This window comes from Nasonia vitripennis, chromosome 3 (assembly GCF_009193385.2).
Source record: "Nasonia vitripennis strain AsymCx chromosome 3, Nvit_psr_1.1, whole genome shotgun sequence".
Taxonomy (NCBI): domain Eukaryota; kingdom Metazoa; phylum Arthropoda; class Insecta; order Hymenoptera; family Pteromalidae; genus Nasonia; species Nasonia vitripennis.
In genome coordinates, this window is record NC_045759.1 from 6,924,880 (window position 1) to 6,947,871 (window position 22,992).

Sequence of the window (22,992 nt, forward strand, 5' to 3'; positions counted from 1 at the left end):
TATAAGCGTATAATCGGATATACCCTTGTAACTTTTTCAAGGGCATTCAGTTATACTTCCGGAATTGAAATCCTTTTTCGAACAAAGTAAATATATCTATTTTTCTTGTACTTTTCTCGCTTTCAAAATATTCAAGTCTACATAAGTATAATCATTCGTAATCGTGCATTAAATTTGCTTCACATAAATTCTGTGTCGAAAAGTTTGAATTCTGTACACTTGATCATTTTTTGGAGTGTTTCTTCGTGAGCATAGATTTGTTTTTACTCATAGAATAGCTATTTCAAAACTTGTCAATTTGATTTTCATTCCGCAGTAGAATTATATACTGAATATAATATATTCTTCATTGAAAAGTGAATCGAGAATCTTAAAAGTATGTGTAGATTATATATTTCGGCAAATTTTTTTAAATATTGTAGGAATCACTTACAGTTGTCTTATTCTCTTTCTCAAAAAATAAAATTACATTTGAAATGGTTTAAACTGGCCAACACTCAAAGTGAGACGATCGAGGCATTATTAATAGATATTAATATTAATATTAAAAATGCAGCTTTTCTATGATGATACAAGACATACCACATGAATTTTCGCAAAATAATTTTTTGTTTGCCGTTTCCGTAATCCTGTAGCCGTTAGCAAATCAACGAATTTTATTTTGGTTTTCAAATCACACGTGTCCACATCGATGATAAAAAAATTTATTTTTAAAATAATCCACTTTTGGAACTACTGAACAATTGTACTCAATTTTTATATACAATGTCAAAGTACTAGAATTTCAATTGAGAAACAGTTAAGAAACAAGTGTTTCCAGCAGTTAATTAAGAGTCGTAGATTTTTAACGATGTATCCTATTAATAATAACAATAATAATATTAATAATTGACGTACCAACAGAGAGGATCGTAAAGTTTTTCGCCTTCTGCTTGTGCGCGCGAGGATTACAGAAATGTCAAGCAACACGCGGCATGTACGCGGCCTTAAAGGCACATACACACATAAATCTATATATGAAATATTTACGAATCGTATAAAGCAATATTTTATTATAAATAATCGAGAAAAAAAATTGAATAAAAATAAAAAATAAAAGAAGTAAGAGGGACAAACTTGTGCATTTCCATAAAGTAAACTTATATAGAGTAATTATAAAAGGAATACAATTATTGTACGAAGGAGGAGATAAGGATGAATTTAGCCTTGTGGTCAACTGAGTACTTTCGTTTCAATATATTATGCGACACAGAATGAAATTTAAGGTTCGAGACGATTGTAATCGAACGATGATGATGTGACAGTTGACATATTTCGATTATTTTAATTTTAGAATTCTGGACACATGTAAAAAATGTGATGTATAGAATCAGATAATAGCGGCATGAACGTATATAGTAATCCAACGCAAAAATAATTCAGTATCACCATAGTTATATAGTTCTGTGATTTATTTCGTATTACTGAACGAGATTTATTGTTTTCCAAAAAATTACACCTATACATTCAAGAGTGCTCTTGAAATCTGCATAAATTGAACTTATTCGACCCACGACAAAGTAAATAACCGATCATAAAACGAAATCCGGGTCGTCAGATTGTATAATTGTATCAAATGTCCTAAAACACAGCATACACACATTTACACACAACCAAAGTATAAAATTGTATAAAATAAGCGACGCGATCGTCTGCATGAGATAGCATATAAGAAGGAATATAAAAAAAAACCGTTGTATTATGATTAGATTGTGTTTGTATAGTTCCAGAGACACTTAGGATCGTTTTGTGTGCGTTCGTGCGACGATTCCGACGAGAGATTATTATTATACGCAAGCAAATGCACACGCTATATGTGCCACGAACACCCGCTTTTTTTCTAACCCTGCGGTATAATTTTCTGACAGGCTATACCTATATAACACTTTGTGCTTTCGCTGATGACTCGAGCACGCGGAAGTGCTTCGTATATATCGAAGGAAATTGATGTTCCTTTCATGTCGAGAAACGCCACGAAGAGTTGATGATCTTTCTATTTACTCTGTTCTGGCATTGATTTTTCCGGCTAATAAGCGCGAATAGAGCTTTCGTTTGCTAAACTGTAACTTAATAGACGATAAAAAGATTGGATGAACAAAATCGGCCCTGAATTTGCCTGTGTATAATAATTCCAAAGCTAAGCACACACGACGACGCGTTTGTTAGCGAGTGATGAGTACCTGCGACTCAGAGAAAAATAAAATGATTCGTTGAGACTTCATTGTAATAACGTAGATCGAAATAAGGAAGATATACGCAGTACAGAAAAGACTTAGAGACTAAAATACCATTTTCGAATTGTATACATACGTAAAACGTGTAAAGGGCGCGCTTGTAATAAAGCATCTACATTATTAATAATAATGCTATAATGAAGAATCCTATTTCAATAAAAATAAAAAAAAAAAAAATTAAAATAATAGACAAAAAATGCGTTATTGAGCCCCTCAATGTCACCGTTACTTTCTTTTATTAGAACTCAAGGAATCAGGGACTTCCCCTCGTAAAGCTCTCTCCGTTCGGCGCCTTTGTGTCGGCAACCTTTTATACTCCGAAGCTCTGCTTAAATTTTCCTTACGAACTCCATCGCCTGCTGCTCTCTTGTGGCCGACTACGAAGTTTAGAAACTACTTGTCGTATTCGGTATTCTCCTTCGAACGTTCGCGCGCTAAACGATCGAGATGATTGTCAACTTATAGATACCTCTCTATTTTAATCTCCTAAAATTTCACTTCCTCTTTCATCAGTCGCAATAAAGTTGATATTAAAAGTCTTCGCTGTACTACTGCGTTCGTATTTTTTTTTTTTTTATCAAGAATAATAAATTATACTTTTGTTCGTTCGGCAATATAAAGATTTAATTAATTAGATGCGACGAGGATAGGAATTAACGAGATAGCGAGTAAGTAAAAGATTACTAATTAGCTAATAAAAAATAGTCGCAAAAACGAGTCGACAAAAACATTTACATTTTCGTAACAGAGTTTCATTTTTGTTCTCGCGTGTGTCGCATGTAACCACTTTGTGCGACGATTTGAGAAGAAAAACGTTGATTACGCGTAATATCTACCCACCTTGAAGATACATAAGCGAAAAATAAACATTATTCGATGCAATACAACGATTGTAAATCTTATCTCTATATAACTGATGTCTATATCTCGTGACTTCTATTCGGCTAAAAAAACCGACTTCATTATTAAAAAATGTACGTATACACTACTGATAATCTAATTGAATGTATCACTCGATCGAGCATCCGCCAAGCCCGTTACAAAGCTTTCGGCTAATTCTTGAACATATATAGACAGCCGATATAATATCACCGTGCTTATTTGCCGTATCAAATTTTTATAAACCCGCTGAATACCGCAGGCGCACACATCGTTTATATACTTTTTATTGCGGCTCGTATATAATCGCGCGAGCTACCGGTCTTTTGGTTTCGCTTTCATCAATGTTTGACACCTGCAAATAATCCTGATGACAACGCCGTAAATCACGATAATTCATACGCGTGCACACATCTATACCTAGACGATACCATACAAATACAGCGAAGAGTCTATATATATGTATAATGTAAGATAGAGTTTATTCAGCCGGCAAATCGATCGCGTGAGTTTTATTATCGGGGAGTATAAGGTGTATACACCTTTTGACTATATCGGCCCCTCCTTAATTTGCTTCCGCTTTGCTTACTTACTCGGATTGGGTATCACACAGAGGCGATATCGCGAATCGATGGGATCGTAAAAAAAAAAAATTTTTTTTTCTCCTCCAAACCTTCGTCACCTCCAGAACACGAGGATAAGGCAGACATCTCTGCCGATCGTTCTACTGGCATCGGTAAAACAGTCGAGCCAGAGAAAACTTTCCTATCCCCCGCAGCCCCGAAACAAAGCCACATGTAGGCGGTGAGACGTCGCTGCTGCTTTCCTGTAAGTAGTTTCCACGGCTGCTCCTTTTGCCTTTGAGAATCAGAGAATAATTATGTGTTGCGATTCGGTGCGATTTCTATATACTTTGCGTGGAATGTTTGAGGAAAAAAATGACGTTCGCTGCTTTCGGATAAAGTATATGTCGCTAAAAAGGGTAATAAAAGCTCGAGGCCGCCGTTACAAGTAGAAGGTAACTCGGTACGGTCAGACGAATACTGCACGAGGGACTTATTTATTATTTCTCGGAAAACTTCCTGACGCATTCGAACGACTTACGGTAGGCGTTTAAATCAGTGTCAGCCGCGCGCCGAGTCAAATCCTAATCAAACAGTCACTGTCTCCAGCTGATGTAGACCGTATAGTTATATATCTTCTCGAAGTAGAAGAAGCAGCGAAAAAGCTCAGGCTCGTGACGGAGACGACGCCTGCCTTATCGGTGAGATTTCCACTAATAAATCCATCGAGCGTGTGGACGACGAAACGACGGAGCGTTAAGGAACTTTATCGGTTTTTTTCTTCTCTTACACCTCGTGTTCTACCTTGATTTATCAGCATTCAGCTTCTAGAAATTTTCCATACCGACGCATTCGAGCTTTCGTAAGCGCGGGAAATTCAAAAACGCGAAAAACCCCGTCGAATTACATCTGCTTCCCATTGTGAAAACTCCCGGCGAATCTCAATGAAAGCGCGCGCGCGCCTCGACATGCGCCCTCTCGTCTCTCTCTCTCTCTCTCTCTCTCTTCCCCTCCCTCCCACCCACACACACACACCGCGCCGTCGCGCGCTCGCACGGCTCTCACTCGCGAGCCGCAGCAGTCAGTCTCGCCCCGACGACGACGCCGTAAACTCGTGCGCGCGCGCCTAAGTTTATGTAAAATATAACAACAACGAGAGAATTTCGTGCCGTCTCAGCTGTAGCATCGTGTACATAGTTATACCAGCGGTGTTCACGAGGTTAACGCAGTGTGTCTCGAAGATCGAAAGCCGACGACACCTGCAGAGCATCGCCGGTTGTCCCAGAAGAGTATAGAGGAGAAAGCTGACGAGCGTTTTCGGTGAGCTCAAGCCGTGAACACGACATAACCCTGCCGACAGCGGAGTATAACGTATATGTAGTGTGTAGACAGTGCACGCGGTGGTTAGCTCGTATATATATATATATGTATACCGTGTATAAAGAGACGGGGGAGACGCGCGCGCTATTTTATCGATTTCCATCCCGGCCACCGTCACCAGCACAGCGCACTGACGTACCTCTCTCGAGAGGGAGAGCTTTTTCTCGCGCACTACCTTCCGACGCGTGTGTGTGTGTGTACATCCTACGTGTTGATGTTTTTCTTCCATGCGATCATGCACGACGGGTTTAACCGCTCGTTTCGGCGAATGTCACGTGGGTAACGTGTAGGTATCACGTATACTCGTATGATTTTCTTTCAAACGCCGGTGGCGGAATATTAGAGATAATTACTGCTCTGCTGTTATCTCGGAACTTTATTGTGTGTCTGTTTATGTAACCGGTGCGGCTGCACACGATCGTTGATCAATTTTCGGACTCGACTTATGTATACTCAGATTTTCGTGCATATATATATATATACATACAGTAGTGTAGGCATAGTGAGCATGCGATTGAGAATTCTTTGCGCGTCTGTACAGCAAGTGTTTGATATAGTCTGCATAACCTATATTAGTCTGTTTGAAAAACATACACACACACGCACACACAGAGAGACACTTCCCTAAAACAACAGTCACGAAATAAAACTATAACGATAATAATAATAATAATAATAATAATAAAATACTCTTTCGCACAGAGCGCGCACCGCACCCACTAGCCACTAGCGCCCCGATGCACTACACCACCTGCACTTACATCGGTATAACAGTGTATACAGTAGATAGAGCACATCTGCACACACAATCCCAATAATTCGTCCGCATGTATTCCAAAGAGTGTCGCTCCTGAGGACGATGGCCAGAAGCAGGTGAGAGAGCCTCATTCCATCCGAATTTCAGCCTTATAACAATACACACACACACACACACTTGAGTTGCATGCCTGTACCTATAAATAGATATATTCTGCGCTCGGGGGCTGCGGACGACGTCACGCGGCTCTGACGTCATGGTACGCGAGACTGTGTATACCTATATATGCGTGTGAGAGACTTGGTGTTCATTGAACGGAAGGCTGTATAGTGGCTGCTGAATAACTTTTTGTGTGATAATGCCTGACTTTAGCTCGATTCGCATGCTTCGCTCTTGCACTAGCCGCGAGTTATATTATATTTTTCTTAAAACGACATATGTAAATAACGCACATTATCGTCCGCGTGTATTTTTAACGCAGAAGAGTAGCTTTATACGCACACGTGCGCTCGCGCATCGAACACCGAGACACTATCAGCGGGTATATACAAGGCCATTACTTACACGGATATACACACATAGTCGTCGGCAGAGTGATTAGTACCGGCGAATCGCCCACGCACAGGTATATATACAATTTTTTCGCGAATATTGACACTTGGATGAAATCATCGCGCTGCATTGGAAACACATCGACGCCTTCGCTTTTTTCTTTTACTTCACCTCGGCCAACTAAATAATCTTATTATACTCGAGTACATGTATTTCGAGCTTTTGAAATTGCAACGAGCGTCTAGCCGCGCGCGTATACGCGCTTGATGCAATCGCGTAACCCACTTTCTCATCGCACACGAAGGTTTGCGCAAAAGCCCGCGGAATATATACTCGAGAGACCGAAAACGATTCCACGTTGTTTTCATTCACCGCAAAGTCCGCGTGTTTTCCCCCTCGCTTTTTTTAATTTTTTTTTTTTTTTTTTGCTGGAACAGGTGCGCGACGATGATTATAGCGTGAAAGTCTGGATTTTTGTTTTTTTAATGCTTAGTTATGCGTCGATCCGTTGTGTTTGGGACGGCTGTACATAAGCGTGGAAATAAGCCTTATCAGAGACGTTGATACGCGCGTGCGTGTGTGTGTTTAATCGGAATCAGAGATAGAGGTATGATCGATTCCTCGATTTTTTCGTCTGCTGAATTCAGAGTTTTCTCATCACCTTGACCGATTTTTTCCGGGTGTATAGCTCTTTCCCTTGAAATCTTGATAATAAAGTTTTCGGTGTATACATCGAGTGCTTTCATCTTTGAAATCGAAGCTCGTTTCCACGTTTGTATACTCGCACGGAAATAAAAGAACCAGCTGAGTCTACACACTCCCTGAGTCAATTCCCCAAACTGAGATCCGCACGTGCGAAGTGTCTATAACCTAAGACAAGTGTGTTAATAATCTTGGCCGAAAAGCCAAGCGATAAGACTCGGCAAACACACACAGTACCTATGCCAGACTCAAGGCCTCGAGAACTGTCGGAGCGCGAAACGTGATTTTCTATTCGTAATTACACTTTTCGATCCTGTGTTTAATCAAGCTTTTAATAATATTACAATTACGCACCTTATCACCGTCTGCCTATGTGTATCGTGAATCAGAAAATTTACCCAAATCACGAAGACTCCGAATGAATTATCGTGTAGCACAAAAATACAGGCTTTGCATACCGCCCGAATTAGCGCCTCGCACGTCACGAGCTTCGGAAAAAAAAAAGAGCGAAAAAGCGTCATCAGCACAGGTGCAGCGGTCGAGAGAACAAAGGGGTGCCAGCGACGCTGTGTAAATCTCTCCGCGGGACGATCGATGGATCTATACATCCGTGTCTATAATACAGCCGCCGCGATTATTTCCGGTTGAGGACAGCCGCGAGCAGAGAGTGGGTTCAAGATCAAGATCATCGAGAGAGAGAGAGAGAGAGAGAGAGAGAGAGAGAGAGAGAGAGAGAGAGAGCAGCTGAGCGCCGCGGCTGTTCTTATTTTGGAACAGTCGCAGACGTTCGCTTTTCTTCGTACTGTGTGTATATGTATGGATGTGTGAGGCTTGTGTGTTGGCTCTTATGTCTGTGCTGAATATTCGAATTTTGAAAATTGTTCTTCTCGAATAATTTACGCGTATTTAATTACGACACACGTTGAAGTCGTTTCGGCTGAAAAAAGCGTTGTGCAATAGCTCCCTTTTTTATAGCCGCTGCAACTATAGTTTCGCGCGTTCTCGGAACAGCGAGTCGCTTAAAAATCCATAATTCCCAAATCACGAGTGCTTACATAGCCACGAGACCCATCAAGTGTCATAATGCACATATAACAAAAAATAGGTCGATTACGCGAGTCTCTGATTAGCGGCTAATTCGTTCCGCATAATGCATGACATCATCGCAAAGAGACCACGTGCGTCTGCAATAATTCTTGAATAATCAATAGCCCGGAATTCGACACGTCGAAAAACGTTTCTTTTTTTTTTCTCTTCTTCTTCTTCTTCTTCTTCTTAACGCTATCCTTCGAAGTAGCTCGTCTCGCTAATTCGCCGCTGCAGGATATCGATTAGAAGCTCACTCGAGCGAAGGACAGGCGATAACGTTCATTTTTCAAAGTATAGCCGTATGGCACAATGGCTCGCGAGTGAGCTCGACTGCATGACGCTTCGAAAGAGTGAGACACAATTGAGTGTTGCGAATTAGGATAATAGAGGCGAGCTCTTATGCATTCCCACGAGCTGCTCGCCTGTGTGCGTGTCTATGTGTTTGTCAACAAACGATCAGCTGACTTTTGTTTGTTTACGTTTCACCTGCTCCGTAAATCTAGGTGCAAAACATTGCGATGAATCAAGTCGCGAGTCCTTGAAACGCGACTGAGCTTTTTGCTTCGTTAATTACTTTCACCTCGCGTGTGCGCCTCTCTCTAGATACCGATCGGACGTTCTTTGCGCTTCGTTACTTCGAATCTCGATAGTTTGCGATATTCAAACGAACCAAGCTTAGTTCGCATACAGTGTGGATTTTTCTAAAGCGAAGCATCTCACCTATACTAGACTTTGCATGTGTATTGTATACACATGGACAAGATTTGCTCGCCTATGCTAATTAGTCGATAATGGGAAGAGATAAGACTCGCGTGTATCCACTTTATAGACTGTTTGCTATCTCGGGCTCGTTGAAACTAGTCTCCGAATGTCTGATGATCGCCCTCGCGTTTGCTCAACTGGTTCATAAAACATCACCCACATATAATCAAGCTCGATCAATTAACGTTTCTCTTCTCTCACATCAACGACGAAGTTCATCCCCCATTGTACCAAATGTCCACGCAGCCATCCCCCATCCCAGGACCGGGCACCAACTGCGCCCATTTCTGACCCGGGTCAAGGTCGCGAATTCCATTCCGCGCATGGCGATATCCGCGACGTTCCTCAAACGCGCAAAATCTCTTCCAGGTGAAAAACCTTGTCCGGAGTGGGGAGAGAAGAAAGGAATGGTATCATAAATCAATCCTCTGATCGCGACCTCGCGAGGACGGAGATTTATGCGTGCGAGCTTGAGAACGTGTGCGCGAAGCTGATGGTGTTTTCGAGCTTGGAGACTTTGACGATCGCCTGCGCGTATGGCAGAAATAGTACTGAGAGCGTCTATTTTAAAACACTGCAACCTCGTTTCGAAAGCAGCAACGTGTGTAAGGATGATTATATGTGCTGGAAGTTTATCGCGAAGTCTATCACAATTCAATCAAGCTTGACATAGACGTTGACAGTGTGTAGTAGGAGACGAGAGAAAATTTCACAAAAGACGCGAAAAAAGAACGAATTTTCATAAATCGCTCCTCGGAATCTCGAGCAAACAAACCTCGGCGAGAAGCACAATCGTGTGTTTACATCCTACTTTGCATAAGTTTGCTCAGACGTAAATGTATGGCAACGTTACCAGCGTATCACCTTCGCAGGTGTTTAAATAATACCAACTCCGTAATAAGTCAGAGAGAGAGAGAGAGAGAGAGAGAGAGCCGCGCTCATATTCGGCAATTATGTAAAAGCTTAAGATTTAATTCGAGGATCAGAGGATTCAGAGGATCTTTCGTTCGCGACGATGAAAAGATTCTAGAGGTGAAGGACGAGGACGCGACGATGTTCCTGAAATTTAATCGAATAGTTATTCACTCGTTTCCCCCATCTAAATGCAGACAGCGAAGGACGCGGCATTGGAGAAGGGACGTCGGAGCAAAACCGGATATTTCCACTGTTTTTTCACTGTAGAAGAATCGTACGTCAAGCTACTCGTTGTCGAAGCGCTTAATTTCGCTTTTCGTCGGAAAAAGAGCTGATTGTGTGTGTGCGTGTATGTGCAGGACGAAAGTTCGAATTTCGGAGAGGGGATGGCACAGGCGGGAGTAACCGGTTCGGCGCGGCCTCTCCTCTCTCCGTTTTATGCAGAGGTGATGATGATTCGTAACGCGAGCTCGACAAGCCTATTGCGTAATGACTGTTGGGGTTGTTAGGGAGCTTTTTCAAGATCCTGAGTTTTTTTTTTCACAAGAATAACGTTGTTTCAAGCTTTCATCGTACGTATACAAACAAACAGGCAACGCGATACACGATCGCTTCGTTTTCAAGGTTTCATAAACTTCCACGTATACAATATATCACCCCCGCTGATCAAGCCTGTAATTAAAAGCCAATCGAAGAATTCTCATACTTCCAGGTATATAGGGTAAACAGTGTAGAGCCGTAAACTACCCTCCCTTCAAAAAAGTCAACAAACCCCCATAAGAGCCAAAACCATCGAGAGCTCCACTCTTACACTCGATCAAACGCAAGAGCACACCAGCTCCTCGAACTCCAGCAACATCGTCGTCGTCGTCGGCAGCATCGACCGGTCGGTCGCCATGACGACGCTTCCTTCCGACGTCGTCGACGTCACACGCGAAAGAGAGAGAGAGAGAGAGAGAGAGAGAGAGAGTAGCGCCGTGCGCTATGACGTAACCGCTTCGAGCTACACCCCGTTAAGTTGCCCGTTTGTGTGTGCAGCAACAGACTCGCCGTGCGAGTGGCCCAGTTTCGTGCGCAGAGGTCGGGGGATGGATTTTTTAGGGGCTGGCGCTCTGATGCTGATGCTACTCTACTGTGTGTGTGTGTGTGTGTCCCCGAGACGACGTCGCGTTGATTGTATGTTGAAAAGGGGGTGAGAGTTCAAGGTTGAAGTTGATCAAGGGTGAGAGGGGGGTTAATTAGATCGGGTAATGAATCGCTGAGCGGGACGGGATTGTTTATTTGTGTGTAACACGTCGGCTGCCGATTATGTTATTATACATTGTTGCTATTATTACGGGTTGTTGGAGATTTTGAGGAAATAAGGCTGGTGTTGCGATTGTATTCAAATTTGCTCGGTTTTAGAAGTCGGAGTAATCGATGGTCAGTCACGAACACGATTCTATAATTATTCTAATACCGAGGCAAGTTCAATCTTGCGACTCGGTTGAATCGATACGCGAGTGTATAGTGCGTATATTATCGTCATTATTAATCCGATAGCCATGACTTTTCATCCTGTGAAAAAACCCGAAAGCTCGTTCAGTCGAGCTTTCTGACCTTCGGCAAAGCGTCAGCTCGTAAATTCGCTTATCAATCATCTCTTTCATTCGCCTAGCTCTATTACTTATACTCTCGATTACACCCACGCGCGCACAGCGGAAGAGGAGGCGAATATATACATTATTTTCTTTTCGCTACAAACTCGTTAGATCGCGATTGAAAGATTTCCCGCTTATAAATAACCAGTGTATACGAATCACGCGAAATTACGCACACACCCCCGCAGCAGACAAGCGATCGATGGTCCAGTAACCCGAATTACCGAGTGTCCCTCTCTCGAAATCGCGCTATACACCACGTGTAATCCGACCTTATTACAACGAACGAAACGACTTCCCATCGAGACAATAGCCTCTTCTCTATATACACTGTATAGACGCACGAAATGTTTACAGATTAAAAATCGGCGCTATCTGGCGACGAGAGGTTCGAGAGCGACGAGAAAGCGAGAGAGTTGTTGGTCCGTATAGGATGTAATAGAAGCGTGCGCGTCGCAGAGAGAAAGAGTTGAAGCTACTCGGATTCAGAGCTCGAGCGCGTGGGCTTAAAGAGCCGGCTTGATTAACGGGATGAGAGACTCTCTTTTTAGGGGCAATTGAACGCGATGTACGGAAATGAGTATTAAATCATTTATTTATTTGCTTTAACGCTTATATTGCGCTTTTCCGGATTGCGCTAGGGACTTGTAGTATATATAGTTGAATAACGTATATACGCGGAATGAGATAAGCTGGTGTGCAGAGCGACACAAAGTGTATATAATCAAAGCCGTCGATCTCCGGAGAAAATATATAATAATAACAATAACCAGTCGCTCTAGTCTCGGTCTCTCTGATAAGGCGAACTTTCCGAGCTACGATGTTTCGTCGGCTCACAAGTGACGCGCGAGTGAGAGACTTCTTAGCAATTACGGTGTAAATCACCTGCAACGTTTACTCTAGTTTCTCTCGCTTTCCGTTATTATTTCCCCGGTTCGTATGTGTGTCTGTGTGTGTGTGTTTAATGTGGCTTGATTACACACTCGTTCGTAGTTATTATATATTCCGCGATGCCGAATCGAAAAAGCACGAGAGATGATATAAGACGGGGTAGATAAGGGGATTTCGGAAAGCGCAGAGTGACGCATTCGCGCGCGGTATAAACAAGTCAAATTCCCGTCTGATTTGTAGTAAATCAGTTTGGTTCGCGCTAAGCCCTGAAGAATAATTTCCTAAGAGGAAAAATGTACCCGGGAGAGTTTCGACGTTGTACTCACCGCGAGAGAGGCTCTAGTGGCAGGTGTTCTCGTGGCGTTTGATTTTTTTTTTCCTTTCGGATACTTGTGGTGATTGTGTATACATGGGATCGATTGGATTGTCGTTGGTGTACGTAGACACTTTTACACTTACGCACCGCACGTTCATATACACTTGCATCTTTGATCATGATTATTATTATTGATTTAATTATTATTTATCTGTCTATATGTTTGTGTGTACTTAATTTATTTTCTGTTCGTACATTAATATTCCACTAATTCCACAGCATTTTGAGTTTTCAGTTTTTGTTTTTAATTTCTAATCCCTCATCCCCTTTTATTTAGCGATACCCAGTGTAATTAATTTATTTTTCCAGCATCTCAAGCATGTATATGTGTAATTAGATGTAGTAAAAGTCGAACCGATGTTATGCTCACTAAGTAGTAGTTAATTCGATGTTTGTTTTTAATAATAATTTTGTAAATGCTCACACGGCCAAGGTGTCGCATGCACTTACCTAGACCCAATCGCACGAGCGCATGCCGCGATAGAACGTCATTTTGCACATTACCTCGATGGTGAGTAACTGGCTGGCTTGGCTCTTTTATTTTATTATTTTTAGTTTAACGATTTATTTTTCTGCTCTGGAGTGGTAATCGGGCCCGCCAACTTGAGTCAATTGAGAATTCAGATTTCGCGCCACAATATTAGCGACTAATTAGCTTGTAATAATTGATAGTAAGTGATTCGTAAAACGCACTTTATTATTAATTACAAACTAATCTGCAGTCACTGGCTATGTGGCGCGAAATTTAAATCAAACGCGTAAAAGCTCAGCTTTCAAAATCGTTGCAATAACTTTTACTCGAAACCATCGCCCGATTTCCGCTCCTCGAGTACACCGCATACCGCATCAGAGTATATAACGCAAAATTTTCCTCGATGCAACAAGCCGATGGATTGATGCATGAGAACAACGCACGTAAGTCGCACGCCAACGTGTTCCATTGAGTCATGTACGTAGTACCATCAGCGTGTGTATATAACCCAAGAGGCCAAAATTTATGCATTCTCAAAACGACGATAAATCAAAAAAGCCAAAATTAACGATAAAAAAATGTTCTCAGCAGGACACGAGCGGCAAAGTCGTCACGCATCGGTGCATGCTGAGTAGCCGCAATCAGCGTCAGCTCAGCAGCGTCATCGGCCTCAGCAACATCAGCCCATCAGATCGCCGATATCTCCACTCAATAGCCAAGTGGTCAGTCTCCGCGGTCCTTATGGTAGGTGAAGGCTCCCGTCCACCAGGCTGCTGCACACCCCCCAGCTGCGAGATCCAAGGGCTAAAGGGCTGGCCTCGCCGTTGGAGCCAGTCGAGCACCAGCAACACCTACATTTAGAAGACTCAGTCCAAGACGCAGGCGTAGAAATCTTCATCGGCAGAGCGTCGGCGGATAATGGCCGACCGTAATCGGAACTTCCTCTCGCGCGACAGCATCAACGAGCACAACAACCACAAAGCCGCGAAGATCGTCGCCAACAACAACGAGCTGCCGAGGAAGGAGGGTCTCTACGCCAAGAAGGAGAACAGCAACTACCAGAGGTTCGTCGACTACCCGAAGAATGAGCTGGACACGCCGTCGAAGAAGGCGCCGATAGTCGGCTGGCAGAACGGCAGCCCGACCCTCTTCCCCAGCTCGCCGGAGGAGCATCATGCTTCAGGCCCGGTTGTCAGGCCGCTCGTCCCGGCTCCGGAGACGCCGTCCGAGAGCTCGGGCATCGGCCGCGACGACGAGGACACGGAGAACCTCAGCAGCATCGCCGACGAGAGGGGCATACCCTCGACGCCCGGGCTCACCATCGACAAGAGCCTCGAGTCCTTCTCGCAAGACGTCGACCTGTCCCTGGCCACGGCCTCCACTCCCGAGCTCGAGCAGCTGGACTTCGAGTCGCCGGCCGACAGCGAGTACAGGCCTCCGCCGACACCCGGAGAGGACAGCTACCTCGCCTCGCCGAACCTCACCGTCGGCACCAGTCCCACCGACAAGCCCGAACACGACCCGGGTAGGGTGGACGAGAAGCGGGACCAGAACCACGCGGTGCCGGCCGGCAGTCCGGAGAAGGGAGGCGGCGGCATACTCGTCAAGAGGCGCTACTCCGAGCAGGACTCCGCGGCGACGCTGGTCCAGGACTCGCTGCGCGGCAACGAGAAAGACTCGATCGACGACTCGGAGGTGATGCTCGAGATCTACGACGACGAGGACGACAACAGCACCGAGGAGGACTCGAAGAAGAAGCCCAAGATACCGGACGGCGGCTGGGGCTGGGTAGTCGTCTGCTCGTCCCTGGTCATCTCCATGATAGCCGACGGCGTGTCCTTCAGCTTCGGCCTCCTCTACATCGAGTTCCTCCACCACTTCGAGGAGTCGAAAGCCAACACGGCCTGGATAGGCTCCCTCTTCATGGCCGTGCCGCTGCTCTCGGGGCCGATAATGTCGGCTCTGGTGGACAGGTACGGCTGCCGGAAGATGACTATCGCCGGGGGCCTGATATCCGGCACAGGTTTCGTCCTGAGCAGCTTCGCTAACAGCATCGGGGTAATGTATCTGACCTTCGGCGTACTCGCGGGACTGGGTCTGGGCCTGTGCTACGTCACGGCCGTCGTGAGCATCGCGTTCTGGTTCGACAAGAAGCGCACCCTCGCCGTGGGCCTCGGGGCCTGCGGCACGGGCATAGGGACCTTCGTCTACGCGCCGATGACGACCTACTTCATCCAGGAGTTCGGCTGGAGAGGCTGCGTCCTCCTGCTCTCGGGGACGTTCTTCAACATGATAGTCTGCGGCACGGTGATGAGGGACCCCGAGTGGTGGATCCTCGAGCAGAAGAAGCAGCAGGGCCTGACGTCGCCGAAGAAGAGCGGCAAGGGGGGCAACGGGGCAAAGCTGCAGGACGGGATGAGCAGATCGCAGGGTAGCCCGACGGACGAGGACTTCCCCGGAGTCGAGGAGCTCAGGAGGCTGATGAAGAGCGGAAAGGCGCCGGAGTACTTGCTGCAGAATCTCAGGACTAGCACGGAGACCAGGGTCAATTCTAGCGGCAATCCGGCCTTCAGGAGCGTCGTCAATTTACCGACCTTCGTCAGGCAGAGCGAGAAGGTGTGTGTGTGTGTGTAATTTTTAGTTTTGAATTGTTTGCCGCCACACCTTCGCGAGGACTTGTCGAATGTCTTTGCAAGCTCTCCGCGATTGTAATTTCAACGAGAAGCACCGCGACTCGAGAATCTACGTGACGTTTCGCGGAAATCGTCGCTATTTTTTCTCCCACTCTCTCTCTCTCTCTCTCTCTCTCTCTCTCTCTCTCTCTCCTCGAGAGCTGCCTCGAGCCTTGAGCGCTGAACTTTGTCTTTAACCTTGTCGCGAGCTTGCATTCCCTCTACTCGTTCTCTCAAGCCTTTTCGCTGCATCTTCGCTTGGCCCTTTTTTAGACTTTTTAAGACTTGCCAAGGTCTTAAAGCCGGATACTGTACAAAGGCGGAGCTTTAAAGCTCGTTTGAAATGGAAAATAACGGTTGCAGGTTCCACTGGAGGTGCTGGAATCGCTGTCCTCCAACTCGCGACTCTACAACGTCATCCTGGAGAACTACCCGAGTCTGCTGCTCTGCAGGAGCGCCTCGGATAAGAAGCTCGACGAGTCGAACGGGGACGTGAACAACAAGAGCGGAGTCACCATGTCGATGAGGTTACAGGACTGGTCTGATATCTGCAACCTGCACTTTTAATCCACTAATCATTTTTTTGGTTTGCCTCTTACTCGCACACGGCACGCACTTGAATTTTTGGTTTTTCCGATTTTGTCTTTTGGTTTTGCATCTTTGCCTGTTTTGGGTTTTTATTGTTTGATTTTTTGGTTTATTACTTGGTTAACAGTACTTATGGTTTTAACGCATGAATGGTTTTTAATCGGTGTATATTTATACGTACAAACGTTGATGACTTTGGTGACCCCTGTAGTTACTATAAAGTAAAAATGTTACTTTGTAAAACCCCTTCCTAAATGTGCAACAGATCTCCAACACGAGTAATTAAAACCCCGTAAATTTACAGAAACTTATTGTATACTTGAAATCCCTGTAAAAATTCGATCTCTCACACCAAAGTAGTTAATCGGTGTTGATGAATATTTGGTTGACGTGTCGAGTCGGGAGGGACGAGTGACTGAAATAACAAAAGAGCTCTCTGCACTTCTCATTACAGGCTGAAGCAAGCGAAGGACAAAGGCAAGAAACAGCAGTCGTCCCGGTCAGGATCGACCCACGCCTCGACCAAAGTCTTGGCCGCTCGGCGAATGTCTCGCAAAGATCTGGAGGAGGCGAATCCCTTATTAGCCAAAGAACTCGCTCAAGCAGTGAGTGTATTTTCTCGCGTCAAACGCACGATCTCAAAACAAACAGCCCGTTCAATTTCTCCGCGCTCGATCCGATTAACGGCTGGATATCTATACCCGTGTACGATTGTCAATACGCCAATGAGTGGTATTATAAGTGCAGGAAGGGGTTAATCGAGCGGTGTACGTGTGTACTCACAGAGTCGCGCCCCTCGATATATTATCGAATCGATTTTCTCGCATTATTATATATATGTATATATATATATATATATATATATATATATATATATATATATATATATATATATAGCGCCACACTCGTGAGAGGGAGAGTGTATGAAGGAAGACACACACGTCGAGTGGAGGGGTAAACATTTGGTCTTTCGTTAGTGCTCGAGTTTTTTTTTCTTATTTTCGGACGAGCTTCCGTATGAATATTTCCCGCGATTTATAATGTAGATAAGCTCTCAAAAAATAGTCACCGTCCGCATAATCATGCCAAAAAGCCTAAAATGGTAGGATAGTAATGAAGAAAATTCAATCTAGATCGCAGAGGCCGAGCGCGCCAAGTCGGTCTCCCGTCACCACCTGCCCGGCTGTGGTGCCGGGGTCGTCCGCACGGATTCGCTGCCTTGGCTACGTCGTCAGTTCAGCACCAACACTCACTACTTCAAGGACATCAGGGTGCACAGGAACTCGGTCATGTATCGCGGTGCTGTGCTCAACCTTCACAAGTACCGACTGCGCGCCAGCAGCTGTCCCAACATCTATAGGAACAGTATGACCACACTCGCCAAGGAGAACGAGGAGGTGAGGCTTTATTTTTTCAAGTATTCGTACAGAAGATAATTAATTTATTTTACGATATATGATTCGCCCGAGACATTGCGTGCGTGTAGTATTGACGTACATAAATGGGAGAATCAATCGAAATAGAAGCGCTAGAAATAGTCGTTGGAGATCGTCCAAAACTGCGGTAGTACCTAGCTAGATCCTATCGAGGAAATTAATGTGTACTTGCATCAGAAACACGCGCAGTGTGCATGGATTCATCGATTTATCAAACGAAAAATGTCTCGTTCACAGAAATGGTACAGCGAGCTGGTCGACCTGATGAAGGGCATGATGGACTTCTCGATGTTCTCGGAGCTCCATTTCCTTCTGCTATCGCTGTCGACTATTCTCCTCTTCACTTGGTTCATCGTGCCTTATTTTTACCTAGCTGAACATCTCAGTAGACAGGGCTACCAAGAGTCCCAATCAGCGAATCTCCTCAGTTACATCGGTATCACCAACACGATAGGAATGGTAAACACGCCCAAACGTATATTTACCTTTTGCATAACTCGTCGCCGTCGCCCTCCTTATCTCTTACCCAATCGTACAGCCTTACGTGCGAGATTCTAAACAAAAATAACGAAAAATTCCAGATCGCATTGGGCTGGGCCGGTGACCAGCCCTGGATGAACGTGACCAAGACGTACACCTGCTGCCTGATCGCCTGCGGCATCTCGACGATCCTCATGCCAATCTTCTCGCACAACTATGCCGCTCTGGTGGTGATTTGCTGCTGCTTCGGACTCTTCTTCGCCAGTAACTTCAGCTTCACCCCCGTCATCCTCGTTGAGATCATCCCGTTGGAAAGATTCACCACTGCTTACGGTCTGAGTCTTCTGTGCCAGGGTATCGGTAATCTTCTGGGCCCACCACTGGCCGGCTGGATCTTCGACGTGACTCAAGTCTGGGATCCGTCTTTTATTATGGCTGGCGCTTGGATAATCGTTTCCGGCCTCCTCATGGGTATCATTCCCTACACGAAGAATCGCAAGATCTGGGGCAGCGGGCCCGTCGAAATCGACAGGGAGCGCGAGTGCTTCGCCTAAAGAAAAGCTTTAATCTCGTAGCGAACGTACATAAGCTTCTTTTTAGCTTCTTCAGCTCAGCGCAGAGGAGTTTGAATCTTAATTCGCGAGGATGCGCGTTGTATAGATAGAAAACCGTAAAGAATGGATTTGCATGCTGTACAAAGATGATTCACGCGTTATTTCGTTGTATACTACTCGTGTACTTACATACCCGGCCGAACCTGTAGCCTGTTAATTTTCCTTCCGTTCGGTTGTTCCAGAAGTGAATCGAGTTATAAGCATCGCGTTTTGTCACTTCGTTAGAGAAAGATATTATTTTTTTTTATCGGATCGAACGGAGTCTTGGAAGATCGTTAGAATGTGTGCTATTAAGCCAGCGAGTATTCACTACTGATGTGTGAATTTTTTTAATTTCTAAGGTTGAAATATTGAAATGATTCTATAAGTTAAGTGGATTTCGATCAAATCCAGTTATGAAGCAACTGCTATATCTGTATATTTTCAGTATTAGTTTACAGTAATTAATACGTAAAGCCGAATACAACCTCACAGAGTGATTCAGTCCAAAGATTAGATTGACTTTGTACTGTGTATTATATTAGTTATTTTTTAATAACGGAAGTTTCATCGCATGCAATTTTAATTTATTGCGAGTTGCTCGTTTTAGCCATTCGTATTAAAAATTTACTGCGAAAAAAAGTAATAAAAGAGTGTAAATATTGTTTTACTTGGTTTGAAGTGTATACAGTTATTTATCATTGAACAGCTGGTTTAAAAGCTTCTACAAATTCTCAAGATAAGTTTCATCGACTGTTTATTCAAGGAAAATAATTATTATTGAAGAACGTACGAGTTTTCCAAACACGGGAAAAAAATTGGCTAAATCGAACTGAAAGGATGAAAAAAGTCTTCCACTATATTGACGATGAATATTTATCAAATCAAAGAATGTCGCTTACCTTCTTCATACCAGTGACTTTGAGATTTTTTTCACTACATGCACTACTTTTTCTAAATACCCCTTTGTTATATCTATGGAGTTTTTTTGTGTACTGTGAAAATAGTAAAAAAAAATAAATAATAAGTTTTCGTACTATTTTCTATAATAACGGTTGAATTTTGATACATTTTTATACAAAAAAAACTCATTAAATGTAGAAAAATGCAAATAGTGGAATATTTTTATGATTCTAAACCAATTCAATTCTTATTTGTATTATACATTTTTTAATGTTGAAATCAGTTAAGCAAATCTTTTCGTCGATGTCATTTGAAAAAAAACTTTTTTCTGTTGACTATAATCAAAGCTTTATTATAGAAATTGAATGCCATTCTTGATCGTTTTCACTCAAATTTATTGAAGTCTAAAAATGTGAATAGTCACGTAATGGATATACTTTGTAATCGAGCAAAGATCCCTAGTAAATAATAATGGTTATTCAAAAGTTCGGTAAAGTATATGATAAACGTCCTTTTATAATGTTTCATAAATGTTTACTTGAAACAAAAAGTACTTAAGTGTTCCAAGCAACTTTTTAGATGCGATCTTGTAAAAACGATGAGAACAAAAATGAGTGTGTCTTTATCTTTACCACGTAGTCTTTTTAATGAATTGCTCAGAGTAAATGTTATTTAGTCAAAATGTAGGATGAAAATATTTTCTGAGATGAAATTTCCACATCATGATTTCTACTTCACATCCAGTTTGCTTTATTCAACTTAAGATTTAACTTAAAAAATTTTGTTATTGCGATCTTGTGTGATAGATTTGTATTTTTTTTTTTTTTTTTTTTAATGGGAGCTTTCATCTTCTATGATATGAAATGGATTCTATTTCAAAAAATCAAAATTCACGCAATCAATGTCGGAACACAGTGAAAGAGACTTTTTTGTATTGTCGGACAAAAGATGTGTTCACATAACTGCGGCACGAAAAAAACTTAAACTTCCATACTATACAGATTCACAGTTAAACTAAATCTAAAACTACCAGACCCATGTATTATAACAGTCGCTCTAAGCGAAAAAATCCTTGTTACGTATATAGGCAAAAAGGCAAAGAGATAATACTACTATACGTAGCTAATTGTTTACTAGTCTAAATAAGGGTTGATCGATATATATATAAACCAAAGCGAAGAAGATGGTGCGCATGTGTAGTAATGATCATGTACATACATACGTTCCTTTCGGTTTTTTTGGACTGAATTTCAACGTCATCCCGCGTAGTCCAGAAGTCGACAATTAAGAAATATAATACTGCCGAAACTTTGACAAGTAATCTTACATCCAAACGTGATCGAAGTTCAGTCCAAAAATTGCAAAAGGAATCATAAAACCAAGTGTAATATTCTTAATTTTAACGAACTCCAAACTGTACAAGACTCTGCGTGTGTAATGCCTTTGATTTTGTATACTATAATATTGTGTTACATCATAACTCCGTTAAGTTTAGACATTAGTCCATTTTTGTATTTTACTTTAAGCAACGTATTAGACTCTTGAAGATTTTTATTAGACACAATCCTGTTGATTATTGGTACGTATAGGAAGAACCGGTGATGTTTCATAAGGTGCGCATATGTGTATATACAACTATGCCAAGATCTCGACGAGAGAACGAGCTGTTCGAAATTCTCCCGTCGACGTCGTATTATATCCGAGTAATAAACTAAATAACGTATATAAGCAGATAAGCAAATGAGTATCGAGACGAGTTAGTTAATGAAAAAAAATTGTGACGCGTAGGCGTCTCGGCATACAATCATGTTCAAACGTAGGTATATAAATAAATAATATCGACTGAAGCAGGGCGGGAATGTGAATAACGCGGGAACGTTTGTAACGATATTTCGATCGACCTTCTTGTTGGTTTCCCCCTTTTTCGCCGTGTCTGTAAAATACAACCAGTGTAATGTAGAGATTGTGCGCGACAAATCGTTGAACGATTTGGTTTTACTCATTTTTTTTTTCGTTTTTCATTTTATAAATTAACTGTAGCCGAGAGAAAGACAAATGGAAAAGTAATATCTTAGTATCCAAAGCACTCAGGAACCTCTGGTCGTCGCCGTTTCTCCTGGTGTATGGAGTGTATGAAGAGAAGATTTCGAGATTCTTGGTTTTCCCGCTAGACGAGAGAATTAAGAATATAAAGATAAAACAGAAAATAATGCGAAAGTTCAAATGTCAAAAAAAGTGATAAACTGCCCGTAGAGACTTTAGATTTCCACCGAGTGACTCTCGCGAGAGAGTCGTAGGACACTGTGTTAAACAACCAATATATTCTCTTTTTTTTTGTTCGACGAAGGGAATCGCAATATTATATGCGTATAAACAATAACCGCGTATACGATGTAATATCGCTCGTTTCGCTAATAACGACGAAATCGTCGTAGCGAAAAAAATAACTCAATGGAGACCTTTTGTACTCTGTCTGATTTGTAATAAGACGACTTTTATTAACGGATGGAATGTCGAGGGAAAAAAGTAGCGTCGACGAATTTTTCGATGATTTTTTAGCTCTTCGGAGTGATGTGTGAGAGAGAAATAGTGAGAGATGAAGAGAAAGAACAATCAGAAGTTACTCGCGATGACGACGAATTTTTTTGTACGAGCACACATACACACACTACTGCAGTTTCCGTATATTTATAATGCATACCTTCTAACACCCAAGTGATTCGCGCCTGTAAAAAATATAACCTTTAGAAATCAGAGATGAACGCGCTTGAGGTATTTAAATTCACGCATTTTTCATTTGATTAATACTACAAGCACAGATTTATTTATTACTCATGTACGAGGCGATCTTGCAATTCGTTTATAGTGAAAGAGACAAGTTGTTCGTTTGGTATGTAACAAAGTTATTGATGATAATTTTATGAAGAATAAATATATAATGTCATTGTTTTTTCATTTTGTTCTCATTTGTGCGCTCTTTTACCTGCAACCATAGACTGGAGTGTTTGTTGATTCAGAGAGAAATGACGATCGAGACAGATTGAGAAGACCAATTTGTAAATAATAGTA

At 42.8% G+C, this 22,992-nt stretch overlaps 1 protein-coding gene across 7 annotated transcripts; it reads left to right on the forward strand.

Moving 5' to 3' along the window:
• The first annotated feature begins 4,788 nt into the window (after positions 1-4,788).
• On the forward strand, positions 4,789-22,498 carry LOC100123194. Of its 7 annotated transcripts, none has more exons than XM_003424199.5 (8): positions 4,789-5,035; positions 5,798-5,968; positions 13,840-15,867; positions 16,287-16,462; positions 16,966-17,116; positions 17,645-17,908; positions 18,185-18,406; positions 18,529-22,498. In XM_003424199.5, exons 3-8 carry the CDS (start codon positions 14,170-14,172, stop codon positions 18,979-18,981), a joined length of 2,964 nt encoding a protein of 987 aa, XP_003424247.1. In that variant the 5' UTR covers positions 4,789-5,035; positions 5,798-5,968; positions 13,840-14,169; the 3' UTR covers positions 18,982-22,498. The 7 variants fall into 7 exon arrangements, with proteins under 7 accessions (XP_003424247.1, XP_016839951.1, XP_008213653.1 ...); XM_016984462.3 differs by having other exon boundaries at positions 13,843-15,867; XM_008215431.4 differs by lacking the exon at positions 5,798-5,968.
• Positions 22,499-22,992: the final 494 nt, after the last annotated feature.

Bases quoted from the DNA above. Each gene is read 5' to 3' on its own strand.
- LOC100123194 (XM_003424199.5), top strand. From the start codon at position 14,170: ATGGCCGACCGTAATCGGAACTTCCTCTCGCGCGACAGCATCAACGAG. The intron at 17,909-18,184 runs GTGAGGCTTTAT...TCTCGTTCACAG, and splicing joins TCGCCAAGGAGAACGAGGAG to AAATGGTACAGCGAGCTGGT. The intron at 18,407-18,528 runs GTAAACACGCCC...GAAAAATTCCAG, and splicing joins TCACCAACACGATAGGAATG to ATCGCATTGGGCTGGGCCGG.